Source organism: Carassius carassius, chromosome 3 (genome assembly GCF_963082965.1).
Source record: "Carassius carassius chromosome 3, fCarCar2.1, whole genome shotgun sequence".
Taxonomy (NCBI): domain Eukaryota; kingdom Metazoa; phylum Chordata; class Actinopteri; order Cypriniformes; family Cyprinidae; genus Carassius; species Carassius carassius.
The window spans coordinates 45015741-45040408 of NC_081757.1; the positions used below are offsets into that span (position 1 = coordinate 45015741).

The window sequence follows — 24668 nt, forward strand, 5'->3', positions numbered from 1 at the left end:
GACGACCTTTGACCTGCAGCGGGATCAGAATGCACACTTGCTGCAGCAGCTGTAGCTGATCTGCTTCTAAAATACCACACATGTGCTTCCCGTCTGATGAAACACTGAATCAATGTTCCTCACTAGATACACGGCTCTACTCAGAGAAGAGGGAGTGTTTTAACATCCCAGAAACGACATGCTTCAGCTTCAAAGAAAGAAACCCACAGCGTGTCTGCTCGCATGCACTGTGGTGTCACATTCAGAGGAATTGTGGGTAATGATCGCAGAAAAGCAGGAGCGTGGCTCCGCCCACTCAAGAGTGAGGTCTGGATGCTCCACCCCCTCACGCTGGCTGAGAGGTTGGTGTGTGTCAGAAGCGTGACACACATCTGTAAGTGTTTGTGGGTGTGTGTGTGGAGGAGGACGAGCAACACTTTCATCCAGTGCCAGGTGTGTGTCTGTGTGTGTACGTGAGAGAGAGAATCTGAGAATTATAACATTTCCAGGCCTGGAAAATTATATATTTGAATAAATATTTGAATTAGCTATTATTTAGAATTTAAAAAAAAATAAATAATATATATATATATATATATATATATATATATATATATATATATATATATATATATATATATATATATATATATATATATATATATATATATATATATATGGTTTTGATTTTCTCAATATTTAGATTTTTTTGCTCCCTCAGATTCCAGATTTTCAAATAGTTGTATCTCCGAACAAACCACACATCACTGGAGAGATGATTTATTCAGCTTTCCTTTTTTTTCTCAATTTTGAAAAAAAAGGCAAAAATAATATATATATATATATATACACACACATATAATACTGCTGAAACATTTTTATTTTTGTTTCCATTTTAACTTTAAGTTTTAGTAATTTTATGTGCTTTTCATTATTTTTATTTTTTTTTTTTCATTATGATTTTCATTTCTTTTTAAAATATTTGTTCATATTTAGCTTTATTTTTGTTAGTTTTAGTAATTTTAGTACTTCAAACTACTATTTATTTCAGTTTGTTTCTGTTTGTTTGTTTACATTCTTCCTGTAATATTTATATTTTATGACATCATCTTTACTAGTTTTAGTTTCACTAAACAATAACACTGTTTCTATAAATTCATTTTTAGAAAGCCCTATCATAGGTTTTAGATGGTGGCAGATTGTTGATTGTTTCTGAGAACACCTTATAATGGAAGTGAATATATGTCAGTGTTTCAGAGATCAGACACACGTCAGACACAGAGGGAACAATCTGCCATCCAGCAGCAGGAGATCAGTCCTGAGTAATCTGCTCTCTCTGTTTCACACAATTCCTTTCTTTCTCCAGAAGAGGATTTCCCAGTAATTCTCCATGAACACAGTTGATTCGAGAGAACGGCTGAGGATTGAAGCAGGACGCGTCGAGGTCACCGGCGCTGTGAAATCACATCCAGCTGCTCATTTCGGCTGACGGTGCGGGAGATTCCCAGAGTCAACCCGAAACAAAAGACAACAAAAGTGCATCTTTCTCTGCGTCCTCTGGCTGCAGACAGACGTCGCTCCAGCTTTCATTTCCTCTGAGCTTTTATAATTAATTCAGTTTAAGGGCTGCAGATCGTTGGATGTTCTGCTGACTAAACCCGTTTGTCATTTGTGGGTTTATTTTGCGAAACCTCCTTCACAACCCAGCGGCTCCCCATCGCTCATTAAATCACGCTCAGTGTGTGTGTGCGCGGCTGCACTTATGCAACTCATTGTTAAACACAGGTAACAGGTGACGTTTTTCAGCTTAAATGAGCTCTTTGTCACAGTTACCCATCTAGCTCACCCCACTGGCTCGGGTTTTTCTGGTTAGCATGATCCCATTAGCCTTTGCTGGTAGACGCTCTTAACTACAACTAGAGCAAAAAAGTTAATCTCCATTTGTCTGATCTTTCTGAACTCAACAGGAATCTTGTAACCTTGCATTTTTCCCATTCCACTGTTGCATCTAGTGTTTTTTTTTTTTTTTATTCTGTGTGAACAACCGTTCAGGACTAGCTTCATCGGCTCACTTTAACTGTTAGCACTGGCGGATCGTGAACATGTGTAATCATAACATTTCCTAATATTTGATCTCAAAACTTTCTGTGTGTCATCTACCAGGTTTTACAGGCGCGCTTCATGGTGTGCCCCCCCCCCCGCGACACTGCATTGGGCCGTAACTACACAGCGGCGTGTGGAGCTTCTCCTCTCGAGAGGGTCATTAGTTGAATTAAGGGCGACCCGGAGGAGGCCGATTCATCTAGCAGAAAATGATTATAATATGCAGAGCATCAAAGCCATCAGATAAGAGCCCTTCACTCCCGCAAACTCCCCCGCAAAACCATTAGCACCTCCTCAACACCAGCCAGCGCTCAACAAAACCAGCACAACACAAACACTTCTGCAGCTCCAGACCCAGACATCTTTGAAGAAACTCAAACAGAAAATGGAAAGTTCCAATACATTTGTTTTTTTGTTTTTTGTTATTTTATTAAGATTTATTTTAGGCATTTTTGCCCTTATTTTGGTAGCAGAGTAAGTTTTAACAGAAAGAGTAAGAGGGGGATTAGAAAAAGGTCCTCAAGCTGGGATATAAACTTGGGATACCCATAATGCAACAACACAGTGGCGGTTTCTCCATTAGGGCGATTGGGCGACGCACCACCAAAGGAAAGGGAGGGCTTTTTTTTTCTTTTACATTCAACCACAGTGTTACGCTAACTTTCACTATTCTAGACTGTTTGTGCTGCCTCTAAATAGTCCAATCAGCGTCGAGTCGCGTTTTGTGTAGTACCACCCCTTTTCGGGCGATTTCTGTCAAACTGAGAATCGCCCCGAGTGCTCTCATAGACTTCCATTCAAAGATCTTTTTTTTGCAATCTCAATGAGTTCCGGGAGGGCTCGCCCTAACGTGCTTTCCTCATCGTGCGTAACCTTAACTTGTGCAACGACTTGTGAGAACAGTGTCATCCAATAATATTTAACAACTATTTAGAATTTTAACAAAAAAAAAAAATGAAAAACTACTTTAATATCTTTATCAAATGTGAAAAGAAAAAAAACCAGAGACGGGGACAGCTATGCTTTTGTCAGCTGAACTTGATCGACATCACGGCGAACGTTACCTTAGCGCTGATTAATTCAATCGTGTCATTGAAAGAAATACCATTCATTCATCAGAGCAATAAGGATAAATTGGCAATTTAAGAATTAGGACCACCAAGACCAGATTTAAACATCAGACAAGTATCTACTTAGGGCGGGAAGTCTTATAAACGAGGATTTTTGAGGATGTAGTATGAGCGGCGAAAAAGGCTAATAGGCTTCGAAGTAGCTGACGCTTTATTAGCGCTGCATTTTGTTCCATCGCGAGATCGTGACGGACATCGCAAGGACAACTACAGGTCACCGACATGCATCATCTCTCGGAGAAGGTGAAAAAACACGAAAGAGCAAAGATGCATATGGATATTAGGGAGCGGTGTAATGTAAGTGAGGAATGTGATATAAATGAGCAGTGTAATATAAGTGAGTTGTGTAAACAGTGATTTATCTGACTTCAATTATTTCTTATTAAACTGAATCAAAGTTTTTTTTGGAAAAACCACATCCTGGCGTCAGTCTTCATTAGCTGCTGAATTGTGTTAACACACATATAGAAACATGAGGAGAGAAAGAGACTGATTCCTAATGTCAGTTTACTTTAGTAGTTCAGTTCCCTTTACATCTTTAACTAACCGTTAGTTTATCAATTGAATGGGCGACCTATCCTAGTTAATAGAGCTAACATTTGCACCCCCCCCCAATTTATGGACCAATCAGTATTTTGAGTCTTTCTTCCCAACCATATATATATATATATATATATATATATATATATATATATATCCACTGATAAAATTTAAAAATAAGAAAAAAATACTTTTTAAAAATGTATTTATTGTTTGTTGTTACAGTCCAGGTGGTCTTGGAGTCTCTTGTAATCAGGTAAATCTGGTGTGTGGTGTCAATGTTCCTCCAAGAACAGGGTTTGAAAGCTCCACTGTAAGGAAAAGACCTTATTTGTCATGTGGTGACAGACTGTCCTTGACATCGTAGTATAGCCTTGCCTAGATACCTGTTCAGAGCCGTGTGTCCATCTTGACACAACTTTGATGGCCAGAACATATAAGAGCAGAAAACCTGAAGAAGGATATCAGAACGAACTCAAAAGGATTTGAGAGCTCTAGAAACAGATTCACTCACAACAACACGCAGCAGCTCAGGCTTCCCTGAGAAGAAAGTAATGGGGAAAGTACCAGAGCCATCCGTAGGGATCGATATCCACATCCACTCAGACCAACACGCGATCGATCAGCGTTTACGGCTCTCGGCGGAGTCCTGCGCTTCCATATCCATCCGTCTCAGTGGATGCTGCGCTCCAAACTCACACTGTACAATTACCCTTTCCTCCTCTCCATTAATTACACATGAGGAAAGATCAATAATGTCTAACTGCTCCGTCTTTAATTATGAGAATAAATAACTCGTCATTATCTGTTGTTCCATTTCTCTGATGAATAGAATAAGGTGGATGGAGGGGGACGTGCAGAGAAACTTTTCTCAAACCAAGGTGTGCTGACTTTCTGTGCTGTCTCAGGTCCTTTCTACATTTCTATTTTCCAGCTCAAAGAAAGGTTCACCTGGGTTGTGAGATAAGTCAGCATGTTTCCAGCGGTGAAAGGCCCTTCTGAAACGTCTGAAAGCGCCGGCGGGCCGCTCAGGTCTCGGCTCCTGTGAGGCGGAGGGGTAAACGAAAGCACATTATGCTCCGCTAGCTCTTCCTGGTCCCTTTCACCATCGACGCAGCTGTCAGAACACCAAACAACAGGCGCAGCAATTTCTCTCCGCAAACACACCTCGCTCAGAGACGCCCGGGCGCTGAGGCAGCGATTCGTCTGGACGGCCGTCAATGCCTTTGTTCTTCTGTCAGGATTTTCAATTGCACCTCGGTGGACTCCTGCGTGACTGAGTGCCGAAGATTACACCTTCGTTTGCAGCGAAAGTCGAGGGACGGTCAGATTGGAGTCGATTGATGCACTTTCAAGCGCATTCAGAAGAAAGGTGATGGCATTCCGGCTCTGGCATGGATATTTCCGGATTACCATAAAATAGGCTTTGTCTAGACACCTCAACTGGAGGCAGAGAATGGAGCGCTTCCCATCTGTGTCATCTGTCATGATCGTGTCAGCTTTTCACTGGATTTGCCAGATTTCCTTGAGCTCCGCTCTGGATGAGCACAGAAACAGATTCGAATGGAAGAGCAGCTCCATGACACAACAGAGTAGAACGACGCTCATCTGCCCTCATGAGGATATGAGAGCTCTTATCAACTAAATGAAGATACGGGAAGTGTTATAACTTTAACTCTGAACACCTAGAACCCAACTAATGATCAGCACACTCGCGAAAATGACACACAACTGGGAAGATGTTCATCATCCTTAGGAGATAAAATGAAATATCATATAGTGGCTTCATTTTGTTTTCATCTTCTGCAATCTCCCGTTTGGAGAATGGATGCAGCTTTAAAATCTTATTCTTAATTAATTATTTTTTAAATAAGTTATTTTTTATTGAATAATAATAACAATGAGCTGTTTTATTTATTTATTTATTTATATTGAATAATAATAATAATAATAATAATAATAATAATAATAAAAATATACTGTAAGGTAAGGTAACTAATTGGACCAATTCTTACCAAATTAGCAATATATTTTCTACGAGCAAGCAGATTCACTTGTCTTACTGTTATGTCCAAATGATGTCATTTCCTGGATGACAGATTTTATTCATGTATTAATTTTATTTTATTTTGATTTTATTTTTTATTTAAAAAAAAATAGTATATGGGGAAATCATGCAATAACAGGGATGAGCACAAAACATGGGACACTGCTGAATTATATTTTGGTCAATAACTAATAATGTTCTTAATGTAATAAAGTTCTCGGTGTAATGTACCCGATCACATTATTGCATGATTTTGGATCATTGCTGGATGTACATGAGAAACTGGAGACTGGCTGAAAACAGTCATTTGATGATTTTACTCTAGTTACTCTTCAAGCTAATGTCTTCTGAAATATATATGTCTGTTTTCAGGACGGGGTGGTGGGGTCGCTGCCCGCGGCGCTGATGATGTTCTCCGGCTGACTGTGAGAGTGGATGTCAAATGGACATCAGGTCACAGCACATTGAACTAAATGAATTCAGTTAATCTCTCTGATGTTTCTCCATCCCCAGAGCCAAATTCTGACGCTAATGTTCCCCCTCAGGGTCATTTAAAGCCCTTTCAGTGCCAGCATGTCTAGTGGCACTTTACTTCTCCAGAACACTCTGCTTTATCCAACCAACAGCCTGAATCTCAATCCGTCTTAATCGAATCTCAAGTCTTGAGTTTTACAGCACAATAATAAAAAAAAAGTTTTAAAGAACATTCTGTCACTGTTTACACATTCAGTGCTCTATTGTTGGTAAAAATAAAACACCATAACAGCAAAAATACAAGCAGTATAGCATTAGTCCATGACTCATGCGTTATATTTCAGGTCCTGTGAAGTCACATGTTGAAGTGTGACCCGAAACAAGAGCCACATGTAAGGTTTACACTCATTATTTCCCCCTCTACTGAAGATCTAACATCATATCACAAACGTTTATTCTTTGTTTATGTAAAAGAGCAGCTTGAACATACTGCTTAACATCTCACATGTGTTTCCAGTGGTGAGTAAAAGGTGTCAGGGTTTTGGTTTGGGTTTTCTGAGGTCACCCATTTGTTCAAATGGTTTCTCTGAAGAGATCTTGTGCTTCCGCGACCACCAGCAGCATTCACGCTTCTCCATCGCAGGGATCTTTTGTTTTCTTTCATGCAGAATGCATTGTGCCCGTGACCCCGTTGGCAAATATGAGCCTGAAATCCCTGGCCAGTCTGTGAAAGGAGCGAACGCATTGGTCCCGGTTCAGTGGGTGCATTCATGAATAAGACATGACCCATATTCCCACACAACCCAAGCAGGGCCCACTGAACACCACGCTTTTAGGGGAAGAAAAGTATGTCGGGACTTAACCGAGGCAAAGATGCTCTAATGCGAAGCTTGTTTTTGACGCTCGCGACGTCTGCCGCAGCCTGATATCTTACGGCAGAATATGTAATAGTTTTGTGTCATTATTCATGCTCAAACGAAGCTGCTTGCCCACTGGCTGAATCTGCAGTAATTACTACTTCCTTCATTTATATTAATGGATAAATATTTGTTTAGGGCTTCCTGTTCGTAATTATAACATTTCCATTTAGAGCATCATTCCAGGTGAGGCTCGGAGAGAGAAAAGCACTGCGTGTATTGTGTATATACTGCTGTAGTGTGAGGTTCGATCAGACACGCTTTGTGCTCGCCTTGACCTTCCACTCCAGTGTGAACGAGACACCAGTCGCTTCTAATCTTCCTTCACTCAGTATTGGATTGGAGAAACCCAGTTAAGAAGTTTTACATCAAATTTGATGAAGGTACAATAATCATATTCATTTCCACCATGGTAACTTCACATGTAATCTTTAACCCAAAAATCTCATTTTGAAGTATAAAAGCAATTTCTTTGGTTTTAACGGCTTGGATTTCAATTAATATCTATTTTATCTCCATGTTGTTGGGTAAAAGTTGAGATAAGTGTCAGATAGTTAAACTCTGGCAGACAGGGACTGCACTGGATGTAGAGCGCTAGTTAAAATAAACCTTCATCACATCAAAAATCATTCTTTTGAAATATGCAGCAGACATTATTCATTAAAGACTCTTCTTGAACTGATCGATATATTTTAGTAAAATTATTGAATTATTAAATAGGTCTCACACTGGCATTGTTTTAAATTATTGCTGACAGATACAATAATCTATTCAGTAACATTAATCACTGTTGTTATTGTTGGGGGAAGCTAATTAAAAGGGTTTTTGACAAAGCTGAAGAAAATAATACAACTAATTCATAAAAATGGCATAAATTTAAAGGAAAATGTAAAATGTTGCCTTGATAACTTGCTAAAATAAGCTAATGTACTTAAATTACTAAAACTATAAATTAATTAAATACAATATATAAAAATGTTTAAAAATTCTACTAAAATTACTAAAAACGATTAATTACGTTTAACAGCTATACATTTTTTTTTTAAATCAAATAATTTATAAAACTATACTTACACTTAATATTAAAGCACATCATTTGAAAAAAAAAGAAAAATTAAAATGAATTTATGAAAATAATAGCTAATAAAAAATAATAAACACTATAAACAATGGTAAAATAATAAGTACTATATGTAATAAATATAATATACTTAATGCTATAAATATCACTTATATATAAATAAATAACACTGATATATGTATAACTGAAAGCACTTATATTATGACACAATCTCGATTAATAACACTGTCTAAATATAACGGGGGATAACTGTTCATCTTAAATAAGGTAATAATTGAAGTGTATGTTTCTCAGACCCACAGAGAGATGCGTGAGTTATTAAGGACACATTCTGCTGTAACATCACATCTGTACAGACAGCAGTATATACTGAGCAACATGTCCAGACAGACTTCCCCGATTGAGTTCTGCTGTGCTGCGGTGTGTGTGTGTGTGTGTGTGTTTTCCAAGCGCCACGCTGCTGTTGTGTTGCAGGTTTTATCAGGCCTGAGCTGCACACAGGAATACTCTCCCTCCAACAACAGATGTGGCCACAAAGGAGCGAGAAGGACGGAGAAAATAAGAGAAAGCAGAGGCAAAATAACCATGCTAATGTTTGCAAGTGGAAAGCATATTCTTTTCTTACATTTCTCGCATTTTAGGTCTGGTAGATTCATTCTCAGGCCAACCAGAGGGCTGTTTTGTTTAGTAGCCTCGTTTCATCATTTCATTAAAAGATAAGTCGGGTAAAAGCTTTTTGTTGAGTCCGAATGGTAAAAACTGGCAAAGGAGAGCATTTTCACTCTAGTTTCTCCACATGAGCGCTGACACGTCCAACAAGGCATTGCAAGGCCACTTTGTAAGAAATGTTGTAAATGTAGCATAAAATTAGAGTTATATTGATGATGCAGAAGCTAGTGAGCGGGAAAGCCCGTCTGCTAATTAGAATATTAATCACCCCGTTAAAAAGCTCCAAGGTCAGTGAGAGCTGAAGGAGCTTTTCCATTTTTCAGGCTCCATCCAAAAGTCATTTTCTGCATTGGCCAACCACACAAACGACACACACACACACACACACACACACACTGAAGAAAGATACAGACAAAGCCAACATACCTGTGAAGGCTGGAAGGCAATGAGAGAGCAAAGGTTAGCGCGTGATACTGGTCGTAAACCTACCACGTAAAACAGTGAGTCGTGTCGTGGCACTCGTCTCCCCAACACTGTTGGAGGCCACGCATTCGTAAATGGCTTCATCGCGCGGCGTCCGCAGCGGCTGGATCCTCAGAACGGAGCCTGATCCGTCATCGAACTCTATGACCTACAGGTGCGAGAGACAAGATATGTTACGAGAGTTTTTTTTGCCCACAGTCGACGGATAATCATGCTCTCACACACACTTCATCCTGACACAGACCTCTGGACAGACAACGGACACCGTGGCACGACGTTCATTTACGCACCCTGACGCAACAGTATGAACACAGGACACAGAAACAGTCTGGTGAAGTGGTCAGCATAAATCATTAGCATAAACCCTGTGGTAGTGCAAATGGGAGTTCATTTTAATTCCAACCAATATATTTGGGGACCAAGTACTATACTTAAATTATACTAAAAGCATGATGTTATATTCACATACAGCATATAATTACACTTGCGATATTAAAACTATACTTAAAAGTGTACTTTCGTAAGCTAAAATGGGGGCTAGGACTATAGAGCTAGTAAAAGTAGAGTTGTAGTATACAGTAGTTCATGAAATAAAAGAAAACAATGCAACACAAAACTAGTTGTTTACTACTGTTAGCTACTCTTAAAATAGGCATAACAACTATACTTTTACTAAAAAGCAGGCCAATTTAGTCCTAAGTAGCATTGAACATGAACACAACAGGCCTTTCAAAAAAGAAGTATGCTTCAAGTTACTTTTATTTTATTATTCTTTTATTACTTTTTAACTTAAGTGAAGTGCATTTATACTTTATGTAGTATAGTAGTTCTATAATTGAATATACTGCAACACATTTCAGAACTAAACTGGCCCACTGTTTAGTTTATAGATCTATACTTTCAAGTGTACTTTGCAAGTCACAGTAAACTTAGGGTACACCACTGGTCTTCTTTGTATTGCAACTAAACTACAAGTGAAATTACAAATATCATGTTAGTTATATACGTTTAGACATCAAACACTTTCCTATGCAGCAAGAATAATTGTACGCTATCTTTCAGTGAGCTTTCCATCATACTTAAAATGTACTGTTGATTTATTTCTCTAAATACAATACTAGCTTCCTATTTAGGTGATTTTTATTCTTGAAATAAAGTTCAGTTGAAGTTCATAAATTGTTTACTCTGATAATGTCTACGTAGAAGCCTGTGTGAATCATGTCTTATTCAAAACTCTCACGCCTTAGAATAAATGTCAGGAAAGTCTGCCAAATGTTTATCTATTTCTGTGGGGTTTCATTTCCACCATGTATCATTTACTTTAAGATTTTCCACCGCAAAGCTGACTTACTCTAAACTTGTAAAATATATGCTGAAGTTGAGTAAAAGGAACCAGCATGTGTGAAGGAAAAGCTTTATACACCATTCTACACCAAGTATTCTTGGGATACTAAATGATAACTTAAGTATACAACGATTAAACCATATAAGCCAAGTATACTTAAGTGCAATTTTAAAAATGAACTATACTTCAGCACATCTGTCTCTATATATTCTGTCTTGTAATGCATTGGGCAGAAATCAGTCACACACGTTAAAGAAGCTGGCTTTGGTTTGTGTAAAATGCTCAGTGAATGTCTGAAAGCGATGCTAATTCTTAAGCCAGACGTTTCACCATAAACCTGATGGCTTTGAGAATGGGATGGCTTGTTCTGGCCCACTCTTAAAGCGGATAGCATGAAACATGAAACGAGGATGGTGATGTGACGTCACAGGCACAAACACCATTAGAAGAAACGACAGCAGACAGTCGATTAGCCTCGACGCCAGACGGACGGGACACTGGACGCTCACAGACAGGTTTAGTAGCTGGGAACTGGGAGATGTATACTCACTTCTGACAGAAACAACCAGGACAGGTTCGCCGTTTAACAGACTTAAATACATCAGTGGTCATACGTTGCGGCTTTTCTTTCACCGTCACTTCTCACGCAAAGAAACGCGAGTATGACCACGTGCTCACACGCATGTGCTTGTGTGTGCATGAGCTGGCTAACGAAGCCGAGTAGAAACTGAGCGTTAAACGAACATTTAAACATGATATTAGTAATGAGTTGCATGAGTGAAGGTGCAGACGCTGCGTGGCGGATCGAAGGTTAGCATATTAGTGTCTGTTAGTGCTGTGTAGCATGTGATGAACGCTGATAAGATTCTGTTTCTGCAGGTGGAAAGGTGCTATATCAGGCAATAAGTGTCCGTAGATTAGCCGCCGCTAAGCGTTAGCGAACAGAAGATGAAGATGGTTGTGCGGCAAGATGACGCAGAAATGACTACTAATCTTATCAGTGTTCTGCTGCGATGCGTTGGTTCTTCATGCTGGGCTGAGATGGCGATCCAAAAACAGATAAATAAACAGAACTGAGCCGTGGAACATGCGCTGGGACGAAACTGAGACGCTCAACACAAGAACAAAAACAACTTCTGGGAACCAAGAGTATTTCAGAAATACAAAGCACATGTTTGATGAAAGCATCCGATCCATCATCCGACCTTAAATGAAGGTCCTTCTTATGATCTTATGCTGCTGAGATCAGTGCAGGATTCACAAAAAAGCATTCTCATTTTACTATAATCGGGATTTTATTTGATCTTATTTTATTTTTGTGTAGAGTATGTTTTCATTTTCATTTTAACTGAAGTTTTTTTTTTGTTTTCCACAAATATGACTATGAGAAATTTTGTTTTGGCAACTAGTTGAAACAAAATAAGTTTAAACTTTTCTTTTCTTTTCTTTTCTTTTCTTTAACAAATGTATCAGGTTGTATCAACTTAACTGTTACGTTGCACAATTAACAAACAAGATCAATGCAACAGACCGCTCCATCTTGAGACAGGCTCATTTAAAATAATTATTTTGACTTACATTAAAAATGTGATGGTGAGTGCTGGACTGGTGCAAGTGTGCTTTTTCCAAAAATACTAACACATTTATTCTTAAAAACTTAAAGAACTTAAGGGAGAACTGCATTTAGGAACTTTACTATAACTTTTATTTCTACTGATTTCATTTTTTGCCAAAGACAAAAGATTTTTGTGAATCCAGCAGCAGGACATGAGTGACCATGCATGTTAGTGGGTGGGAGGATATGCTAATGAGTGGGTGTGGCTGACGTAATGGGCGTGGCTGTCGTTAGCATTCACTTGTCGAGCATTTTACATCAGAACAATAGACCTAATACCTCAAAACGCTGGTTGCTCACTCTCTTCCCCTTCTTGTTCCACACGATCTTGGGCCGCGGGTCGCCCGAAGCCTGGCAGATGAAGGAGGCGACGCCGCCCTGAACGCCCGTCTGATCGTTCGGGGTTCGTAAGAACTTTGGTGGCGCTGAAAGACAGAAAGATGGAAGATTACACAACTGATTCAGAGAAGAGTTACACAAAAGAAGAAACAATCAAACGAACAGAGCAAAGATGTGACGATAGTCCTATGAACACTGAACTGAAACATCAAATTGGTGAATGTTTTATATCAGAACAACAAACCTCAAAACTCAAGCTTCACGTTTTCTTTTTGCAGATTATTTTTTCATTCTTTCCCTCATTTATTTATTGTTCCCAACAAAGCATGAGTGGGCCAAACACGGCTGTCATTACCAACACACCAACCCTTATAAACAGCAGTTTTATTTCTCAGAAGTTTGTGTTTGTCAGTGATGGACTGGATCACATCAGAGCCACAAGATCAGAAACAGCATTTATTTTAAGAGTTTTACATCATGATCTGTGAGCTGTTTATTAGGGCGTCATTAATAGAGCAGATGGTAATGAATCTCAGAGTCCAAAATTAACGCTCACCATGATCCAAACGAAGCAAAAACTGCGGAATAATATCTGTCCTGTAACATTATTAGCAACATAATGCATGATTGTAATGCTATATAAGAACAACTCTATCTTGCTGATGTAAGAGACTGACACATGACTGACGATCGAGGTAAAAAATAGTCAATATTTCACACGCACCGCAGAGGAACAGTGTAAAAACAGCTGACCAATCAGATGAATCTGGAGCCGGATCTGGACAGCAATCAGACACTACTGTTCATTTAAAGAAGTCAATGTTTTCAATTGATCGAGGATGCAAGAAACTGATTAAAAGGGACAGTAAATACATTTGGAATGTTAAAATATATGTATGTTTCAAATAAATGCTTTTCTTCTGAACCTTTTATTCATTTGTAAATCCTGAAAAATAAAATGTATCACAGTTTCCACAAAAATATTGAGCAGCACAACTGTGTTCAACACTGATAATAATCAGAAATGTTTCTTGAGCAGTAAATCATCATATTATTCTGATTTCTGAAGATCATGTGACACTGAAGACTGCAGGAATGATGCTGAAAATACAGCAGAATAAATCAAATTTTAACATATATTCACATTGAAAACAGAAACTTTAAATTGATATAATATTTCACAAATTTTACTGTATTTTTGTTCAAATAAACGCAGCCTTGGTGATGAGAAGAACATTATTAGTATTATTTATTTATGATTATACAATTTATTAATATTTCAAATTAGTTTCATATTTTAAGTACATGCATTATAAGTTTAGTACATACACTTTCATCATTGTTATCAATTTTTGTTTTATTAATTTTATTTAGTTGCTAACTTTTGCTTAGTGTTTCATCTAACATTTATACTTAGTTTCATTAAACAAGACTGGTTTTAATGGTTTTAGTGAGCAATAAGAGCAGTGTCACATCTCTCCGAGCACTTGTTCCCTAGTTAGAGAGCTGTGCGTGCTCGAGGCGGGCGTTAATACAGGATGTGACATACGTATCCCATGTTCCCTGTATATAATTGGATCTGTGAGCGGGGTGTCACCGCCGCCACCAGAGGGATTTTACTGAGCCGTCCAAAATATCTGCGTCACTGCCAACACCCACCGCCTTTCTCTCGCTCACTCTCTGTACTTCAAAGCACAGTTTCTCAGCATGTAAATATGTAAAATCATATCTGGTGCGGCTGTCATACAGCTATCTGAACACGTGCTGAATAACACATCAAAGATGCGGCTGTCAGTGAAGGTGCTCGAATGGCGTTTGGGTCGACAGTAAATCCTGCTTAAGAGCTCATGCTGCACATCAGCTCCAAACACACCCCAACAAGGAGGAACAGCACCACGCTTGTGTGTGTGTGTGTGTGTGTGTGTGTGTGTGTGTGCGTGCGTGTGTGTGTGTGTGTGTGTGCTGTTTTCAGGCTCGATTTCATCCCTGGACACCTCAAAATGAACTGAACTGACAACAGAAAGTGTCCTAAAAGGCCATATTAGTGAGACTGACTTTCAGTTTTGTAGTCATTTTATTTTTCCCCAATGTGAAGGCATTCGTTTTCTCACCTTGAAGAGGATTATGGGTAATTATGTATCCTGCAGTATGCACATGCACAGTAGGGCTGCATGATTTGGGGGAAAAGTGTAATTTTCCTGATAAAACTACTATTAAAATTGCCTTTATAAAAAAAATAAATAAATAAAATAAATACAAAATAAATCCAAGTTTGCAGTCTCAGACACGAGTGCTGCAGTCTCCTGTAATGCTGCATGACTTCCGCTTCATTCATCACACTGGAAATGGATGCGGTGTGCACTGCATTGTGGGATACGGTGTGTGTCACACACACACACACATGCACGCAAACACACACACCAACACACCTGATACCACCCTCACACACACACACACACACACAAACACACACACACACACACACACAAACACACGCATGCAAACACACACACACACACACACACACACACACACACACACACACACGCACGCACGCACACACACACACACACACACACAAACACACACACACACCAACACACCTATAAACTATGTGAATTTAACCATGCAAAAAAAATGTGTTTCTAATTCTTAAAATAATAATAATAATAATAATAATAATAATAATCATGATGATGATGATGATGGAAAAGGCCTCAAATAAATGCTACTTGTTATGATATTTGAATATTTAATACAATGGCATTCAATCATTGTGATGTAATTGTTTCAATACTTCTTCTGCGTTGCTGTGATTTCCAGATGTTCCTAAAGACTGCAAGATTGGCTTATATCACATATACACACGCGTGTGAGAGCAGCGTGAACTTTCACACCGCATTAATTTAATGGTGGTCTGTGAGAATGTTTCAAACCATTTTCACAGCAGAGCGACTTTATAACGTCCACAACAACATAAAATCTGCCCTGCTAGAGGTGACCGGACCACACACACCTGACAGACACACACAACACTGATTTCAAGTGACAGACACCAGAGGAAGTTCCAATAGTCAACTGCATTTTCCAAAATCACTCGCATTTATGGACTGAGATTGGTAGAGTGAGACGTGGACCAAAAGGTGTGTGTGTGTTTAACATGAAGATGGCAGTGTATGAGGATGACCTCTACAGCAGCTCATCTAGTGTGTATGTGTGTGTGTGTGTGTGTGTGTGTGTGTGTGTGTGTGTGTGTGTGTGAGCTTCATATGGTTGACGATCAGCTAATGCGAATCTCTGGAGAGCGACAGCTCGTGGGACCTGAGCGATGATCTTTCCTCTGAGCACCGGCGTTTTAACGCCAGATGACGACCTTCGATAGGAATGACATCATCTACTCGTGCGATTTGATTCATGGGGCGACTTCACCAACATCCATTATCGCCAGATTCTCACCGACAACAATGACACGGCTCCTGACCTCCAGGATTTCCATTTGGCCAAGAGGCCCGCAGCGGCCAGTGGGAGACACACAGACATTTCAATACGTAAGAGTCTGATGATTTGATGTTCTCCGTCATTCTCTTCTCCTGATGAAACAGCTGATCCTCTTACAGAAAGATTCTGGACTCTGATTCACGCTGCGAGTCACGGACATCACCTGGTTCCCCAGGCAACAGTGGCTGTCACTTCACAGCCCACGCAGGTCTCGGCTCGTGTCGAGGTTTGACAAACGCCTCTGGCCACGTTTACAGCCTGACATCCGTGTTCCTAACTTTACTTGTTGGTGTTCACTAACAAAAACACCTTGAAGAAAATGTTTAAGCAGATGACGCAGGTATGGGTCAGAGCAGATTTCTTGTGAGACTCTACATTATCAACATCTCTGACAACATCAGAACAACCTAATATTTAATTCTGTGACAGTGTGTGTAGCTTGAGGACCTGGCCTTGAGCGTTTGTGTGTGATGGTTTGTGGTTATTCCACAAGAGTAAACCAGCTTTCTCCTAACTAATATTTACCTTAACAGCTGACTACAGGAACAAGGACAAAGTGTATGTATGATGATGGGAACAAAGTGCAATACTAAAAAAACTAAAAAACAAACATGAACCCTTTTGCCTCAAGGCTGGTAAATGTGAGGACTGGTTTTAAGTTTTAATCATGACCTCTCACTTCTGGTTACTCCATGAGAACTGTATTTCAATAAGTCACCTGTAAGTTACTTGGAGCTGTATATTACTTTACAGGATGTTCTAATGGAGTATTTGGCAGATAGTTGTGGGTGTGGAAAGAGCCAGGGGAGAAAATTACTCTGAAGTAGATTTCTGGAAATGCAACTGTGACGAGTGGGGCTGGGTCGAGAGCCGTGGGAACGGGGCGAGGCCGGTGGAGTGATTGGAAATGAGCGATTAGGACTTGGTTTCTATTCTCCAAACAGATCCATTTCAATCCATTACATTACAGTTTGAACTAGCTTCTATGTGTGTGCATATAAATCCAGTGACAGACAGTGACTATTGAAAGGTCTCAGGAGGTATAGTAAACTCGAAGGTTCTAGTAACCACCAGACGTCACTCACTCACTCACTGACTGCAGAGAATGGTACAAATCTGTGAAGTAGATGGTGCTGATCAAGGGTCCTCGACACCACTGTCAGAGCCTTGAATTTGTTGTGGGCTGCTATTGTTAGCCAGTGGATTGAGATCAAGAGTTGAGAGACATAGGGAATCTTGGGTTGGTTGAAGATCGGATGCACCATCATGTTCAGGATCATACTGTATGTAGAGGCTAAATTGCAGCAACAGAGCACCGCAGTAGCCAAGTATTGGCTCTGAACGTATAGAGCTTGACACTGCATGACTAGACCATCATTGCGATATGGCCAAGAAAGTTTAGATGTTGAGCCAAACTGATGTTGACTGATGGGCTGACTGAAAACACAAGGAGTTCTGTATTAGCAAAGTTAAACAGAAGGTAGTGATCCTTCTTCCAGGCCAAGATGATGTTAGATATATAAACTGGAATTTAAGGCTGAAATAACACAATAACACTTGCACAGCATGGATAGGACAAGCGGTGCACCTTTATGATTGCACCCAGTGAGGTATTGTAAATGGAGAACAAAAGTGGGCCAAGAAACGAACCCTGAGGTACCCCATGGTTATTTGATGTTACTCAGTGACAGACACCAGGGTCTTCCTAAGAAGCTGATTTGGTTGTAAAAATTGCACCTTTTAAAACGAACAGCAATTAACTCTTTTTGCATAAAATGGAAAATGTGCTTCGGTCAGGATGCAGATAACTCTGAATAGATGCTTTAGAAATAGACATAATTAATTATTGATTTATCCTTTCTCCAGTCTATTCATTACTGCTCTCTGAGAGAGAAAGAAATGCTGATGATTTCACTTGTCTTTTGTTCCCGAGACTTCATTGGAACTGAACATGTGACCTGCTTAATAATGCCGGGATAGTCCGATGATAACAGCCCATCTGACATGAAAAGGCCTTCTCCTTGTTAAGCGCTTAGCAGTGTATTAAATGAAAGAATTTGCCAGATATAAATATGCACACACAGACAAATGAATGTGTGATGCTGCAGTCAGTGTGTTCCAAATGGCAAAGATCATACCTTCCCAGGGTACTTTGAGCAGGAAACAACCATTCCAAACACAAGTGTTCAAAATAACTACATCGAAGGACCCTTTGAAATATTTTTTTTTTGAGGGTTCAACTAATGGGCACTTCACTCCCAAGATTCTTCACCTTGCATCAGAATAACACACACACACACACACACACACACACAAAAGAAAAGAAAAGAAAACGCAAAAAAAAAATAAAAACATTGGACACAAAGAGAGGAGATGAAGAATTGGCTTCCATTTCATTCTTACCCTCATTTTCTCTTTCTCTCTCGCTCTGTCGTTTTTCCTTAGCCTACAGTCTTCACAGTTAGATTTATGCCATTTATCATGCTGACACTCTCTCTGTCTCTCTCTCTCTCCCTGTCTTTCTCTCCCCCGTTTCTCCAAATGGATGAGCCTCATCCTGTCTGTTTAGACACACAAACCTCTTCCCATGTATAACGTAAGGATGGAGGAAAACACTGTCTCCGCACACACACTGAAGAATGGCGTTGGTTTCGCTGAGAGGAGTTTCACAGATGGTAAGGGGAAGTGACTGTGTGAGGTGGCACAGTGGGATATACACACACACATATACTCGTCAGGGCTGCCATATGGGAGTGTGTGTATGTGCCGTCCACCGCATGGGTTGGAAAATCTACTCCATAACTCTAGATATGTTCCCATTAGTCTGAAGAATCAACTCTCCTCAAATCACAGTGGACTTGCGGTGTTGTGGCCTTCCCTGATGAATGTCGGGGGGGCTCTTGAGACCGCAGGGAGTCCCGTTCGTCATTTCATCATTCTGAAGGGAGCTCATGAGCACCCCCTTTGTGCATTGTCAATGCAGTAGTGTGGAACTAGGCTGTGCATAGTCTGATTAAAATTCAAAATCATACTGTCTGAATTTTACCTTGAAGGCATTTTACGTTACTATGGGAAGAGGTCTCTGGCAAATACATTAATGCAAATGTGATATAATATCATGTGGTTCTAACATGCAGCTTTACCATGACTAGTGGCACAACTAATTGAAAAGAAGTCCATAAGACCCCCTATATCAGACCACAACCCAACAGTCCAGCAGCTGAGGGTGACATTTGAGACCAAGCCGAAGGCTCTAACTTGAGGAACAACACTGTTTGGGTCATCAGAGTTTAGCTTCTAGGAAATCTAGATGCCGTTCTAGAGAGATCCGTGTTTAACAGGTAACATCTGACATCTGAGGTCTGTGCCTCAATATGATTAATGAGCCTCTAAACTGAACTTAAAAACCTTCAAATGCTCAAGTCACATCTCTCATTGTGATGTCACAGATGAAGAATGTCTTGTGCAGTGATTATCGTGTTTCGTGAGCGGTATTGAGTTCGCTATGCTGAAATGTCATCAGAGTATTTACACTGCGATTATAAATCTATATCAAACGGAGAGAGGGCAATTTAATTACTGTTTGATCAATACATCTTGGATTTGGTACAAATGGAGAATTAAGAGAGTGTGTGTGTGTGTGTGTGTGTGTGTGTGTGTGTGTGTGTGTGTGTGTGTGTTTTCAGCTATCGTCATGACGACCCCTTGATGGGATGTAATAGTGGAAATGCCTTCTGCTCCGCCCAAACGGTCACGGCTGACTGGGCAGAATAGTTCAGCCAATTAAATCCCATAATGAGCGGCAGCAGTTCAGGAAGTGTGAAATTGCAGTTGCTCTCATTCTGTGAAGAAGAAAGAGCTGCACTCCTTGGCTTATTGATCCCATGTTCTGTTTTATTTTATTATTTCATTTATTTTTGCAGAGAGGTTTGCTTGTTGAACGTACGAGCCCCTAGTAGTTGTTTACTGGCTAAACGAGCAGCGGCTGTTGAAGTTTTAGTTCACCCAGAAGCATTCTGTCATCATGTATTCTCCCTCATGTTGTTATAAATGTGTGTGACTGACTTTCTTCAGTGGAAGTCAAACAGAAATGTTTTGAAGAATGTAATGGCTGCTATTTTCCTTGTAATGAATGTGGAACCAGGTCTATTAAGCTACATACTGATGCAAAAGCATGAAAATAGCAATTTAAATCAATTATGAATTCATATTGTGCTTCATATTCCACAACAATGCTGCATGAGGAAACGGTAGAAATTTGAGTCGTTATTTACCGAAAATATGTACTTCCACTGTCTTTGGGAGTTCATGAGAAAATAATTGACTGGAATGATGGTGCTTTCTGAAGGCTTTCAGTTCACGTTTATTATAATTCCATGGAAAAGAGCAATTGGTACATTATTGAAAATATTTCCTTTTATTCCACAGAAGAGAGTTGCTCAGTCAGGTTTAGAAAGACGAGTAATTGACAGGAATTTCCTACAACTTTATTTGAGCACATTAACATGTAAAATATCTCACTTGTTATTTCTATGCAAACATGTAATACTGTATTAGACAAATATGTAACCAGAGAGTGATGTGTGTGTGTGTGTGTGTGTGTGTGTGTGTATGTCAGTGTGTGTGTTCTTACAAGAGTTGTTGATTTGCACTCTCTGTTCTACACTAGTTAGCTGCACTCATATCCATCATAAATATTCATAAGATAGCATGCAGAGTGGACAATTAATTTGCATGCAGGTAATAATTACTAGATTTGGGTGAGACCCCCTTGAGAATCGTCCAGTGCTGTCTTCATGTCTGACAGTGTCGGTAAAAAGAGCCGTGCAATGGGGAAAAACTGCTTCTGCTCTGTGTGTGTGTGTGTGTGTGTGTGTGTGTAACAATCCCATAATGCAATGGGACAAATTCAGTTCAATTTCATTAACTGCAAAGTCATCAATGTGATGGCCGCACTGTGTGTGTGTGTGTGTGTGTGTGTGTGTGTGTGAAACAGCAGACACTAAACAGCTGCCGCTGTGCAAAGCTTGTGGGCATGACAAACACGAGCACGAGTGCGAACGCTGCCCTCTCTCTCTCTTTTCTACTCAAGAATACTTTATATCTCACTATACTCAGAAAGCAGACAGTCATTTGGGAACAAGCTTTAGAGATCAATAAAGTGAATGTGAACAAAAACCTTTGAATAAATGCATTATTGTTGTTGTTATTATTATTACTATATTTGTATGTATACAATTAATTTAGAATATATTATGTAGTTATAAGGAAGCCAATGTTTATTTAAATAGTGATTTAAAAGAAACGTATAACTATATTTCACTATATAAATTTTACAAGTGAATCAGAAACGGAAAGAAAAACATACACATTATTCTGAGTTAAACCACTGACCAAAGGACATGCAAACCTGTCACGAGTATGAGGAATTTAACTGAGTTTGCAGTCTTTTGACGTTTGTCTTGATCCTGAATGAATCGTTACACTGAAGGTAGTTCTGCTTATTATTACACAAATGTGAAGCAGCTCAAATATTATTTAATAATTACTGGGAATTAAAAATAAACTTGACTTCAAAGTTTTATCCTGAAACTTCAAGTCATCTGAACCTGACAATGCCATGTTGTTATGAAAAGCTAAATTAAGAACATGCTTAGAGAGTCAGCCTGACCTCTTCATCAAGATGTGCACGTAAGCTACGCAGCGGTCACTCATCCTCGAGAGAGCTCACTTTCACAGGCTTCGAGAACAAGAACGAGATTCAGTGATGGACGATCATACGATGAGGGATGATTTGGTAAATCCAGACTTTTTAGGGTTACGTGGGACAGGACTGAAATGTCCTCAGACAGGACCAGGTGTGTCTCAGAGACAGAGAGAGTTTGTCTTTTATTAGCCGAAGCCTACATCGACCATCCCTCGTTGAACGGGGACCTCGAGCGCCTCAGACGCTCTACACAGACAGGGTCCTGGAGTTAGCACACTATTTCTGTGTACAACACAACATTTATTTAGATTGAACTTCATCCTCCCATCACCTCCGTGGGTCGATCAGGAGGTTTGGGAAGCTCTAGACTCTCTCTCTCTGTGTGTGTGTGTGTGTGAGGGTTCCTGATTATTCCTGTCATATTCCCATCCACACAAGAACCACGCAGCACTAATTAAAGCCTGAAGCTGCAAACGAGCTGACAAGATTTAATTACCACAGCAAAACCTACAGACGTGCTAAAATGAAACGCCATGACACACATGACCACACACTGAACTCACAGACATCACACACTGAGCTCGGACAGACTCGTCATTTCATTGCTAATGAGGAGAATAACACACCGAACGAACTCAAGATCCCAGTCACAACAGCAGAAGACTGACGGCACACAATGACCAGATCAGCACTGATCATGTGCCACGTGTTTAACATCCGTGTATTCCTAAAAAAATCACTTGCCGATAATATATGTGTAATATACGTCTTGAGTCTCTGGGGTATATTTGAAGAAATAGTACAAAATAATTAAATAAGAAATAATTGTAAGGGTCAACATTATATTTTTTTCCTTTTATGCTAAAAATCATTAGGATATTAAGGTAAAGATCATGTTCCATGAAGATATTTAGTAAATTCCCTACCTTAAATATGCCAAAACTTATTGATTGATTAGTAATATGCATTCAAATAATAATAAACTTCATCTGAACAACTTTAAAGATGATTTTCTTTTTCCTCCGAACAAACCACACATCGATGGTGAGATGATTTATTCAGCTTTCAGATGATGCATACATCTCAATAAAAAATATAAATAAATAAATAAATAAATAAATAAAAATACCCTTGTAACTGGTTTTGTGGTCCAGGGTCACATACTGTATAATATTAATGAATAACTTAAGTGACTTTAACAGAGACACATTCATTACTGTAAAACATGCTTAAGCACACTTTTAAAAAGTGACTTTTGCGACAATGCCAAAAAATTGTTTTTATGTTAAATAAATATGTTTTATTAGTCTTTTATATATTAAATATAATCTCTTATATTTGAGCTGATCTTAAATGCACATTCATTCAGCAGTACTTTAACCATATTTCAAAGACAACCCTAATACTTCTGAAATCATATATAAAAAATTACTTAAGTTCTACTTAAGTTCAGCTCAATTTATATTTACTATAAATTCAAACTGTTTTATAATATAAAATACAAAACATAATAGCATTTTCATTTAAATGCAATTAATATGAATTTGTCTAAAAACACTCCATTCAGTTCACACTTAAGTAGATTCTTTAAAGCTCCACATAGGAGCTTTAAAGCTGGTGCATGTAGCTGGTGCATGTAGCTGGTCTGAGTCTCTCTTCTTATTAAATTGGTAAATATAATAATAAAAAAACTGAAGGGTCTTCAAATGTTTTCTTTGAAATCAGTGGTTTATTGTGTGTGTTCATCTAGACCTCTAATGCACATCGGTGCTTGTTATGATCTTTTCTTTAGTTCTGGTTTTGGATTGTCCAGTATCTTTGTTTTCATTGGTGCACCTTGACTGTAAGACTCTTAGGTGTGCCAGGTTGTTCGGGCCGCTCTACAGACACGATCAGCTGTGTTCGGTCTCTGTGGTGTTAGAGAGACAGTTAAAGAGAGACGTACCCTCGGCGCTGGAGAGCAGGACACAGGCGGTGAGCAGCAGGAGACAGAGTCGGACGGAGGGGAACGCTTCACGGACGCTTGGCACAGGCATGATGTTACGACTCACCCACGGAGTGTGCCAGCTCACAACGCTCCTGCAACGCTCTCACAACCTACAGAGAGAGAGAGAGAGACACGAGAGCAATCAATCATCAATCCATCAGCACACAGAGTAATCATCAGCACACAGCTCTGCATTGTGAAGCACAAGATGCCAGGTGTTTTCATGCACTGCTCAGTCTCAGAGGTCTGTTTTGCTCCAAGAAAGAAATGAAAGATAAAGAAATAAACCGGAACACACATTTAAATGTTTATTGTGTCCCTGCAGCACAGGAGCAGTCATCAGTAGCACAGGTGTATTTGTAGAAATAGACAACAATACATTGTGTGGATCAGAATTATTGCAGAAGATCATTAGGATATTAAGTAAAGATCATGTTCCATGAAGACATTTGTAATTTGTAACATGCATTGCTAAGAACTGCATCTGAACAACTTTAAAGATGATTTTCTCAATATTTAGTTTTCTTTGTCTCTTTATTCCGAAGGTTTCTTCATGATTACTGCCCGGCCGGACTCCTGCTCACGAGCGGAGGTCAGATTTGGCTCGCACTCGTCGCCCGCTGACCGATGCCACACACTTGCTATTTCCGTTCACGATAGCATCTCTGGCTCCGACCGGGCCTTTATGAGCTCATTTCGGCCTGCAAACACACGCCAGTCTGTGTAATATTTGTGTGATTAATTAACAGTTCCC

The 24668-nt window shown here is 39.4% G+C and overlaps 1 protein-coding gene across 34 annotated transcripts in view; it reads right to left on the minus strand.

Moving 5' to 3' along the window:
• Window positions 1-24668, minus strand: part of LOC132127777 (receptor-type tyrosine-protein phosphatase delta-like) — a 394068-nt gene that overhangs the window by 97053 nt on the left and 272347 nt on the right. For 22 of the 34 annotated variants that reach the window (XM_059540138.1, XM_059540149.1, XM_059540057.1 and 19 more), the window contains exons 8-10: window positions 23873-24024; window positions 12663-12808; window positions 9430-9571 (exon numbers count right to left, since the gene is read on the minus strand). In XM_059540138.1, the coding sequence (XP_059396121.1) occupies window positions 9430-9571; window positions 12663-12808; window positions 23873-23963 (379 nt within the window). In that variant the 5' untranslated portion in view covers window positions 23964-24024. Of the gene's footprint in view, window positions 1-9429; window positions 9572-12659; window positions 12809-23872; window positions 24025-24668 lie in introns of all 34 variants that reach the window. The other 12 variants (XM_059539971.1, XM_059539955.1, XM_059539920.1 and 9 more) reach the window with 1 other exon arrangement.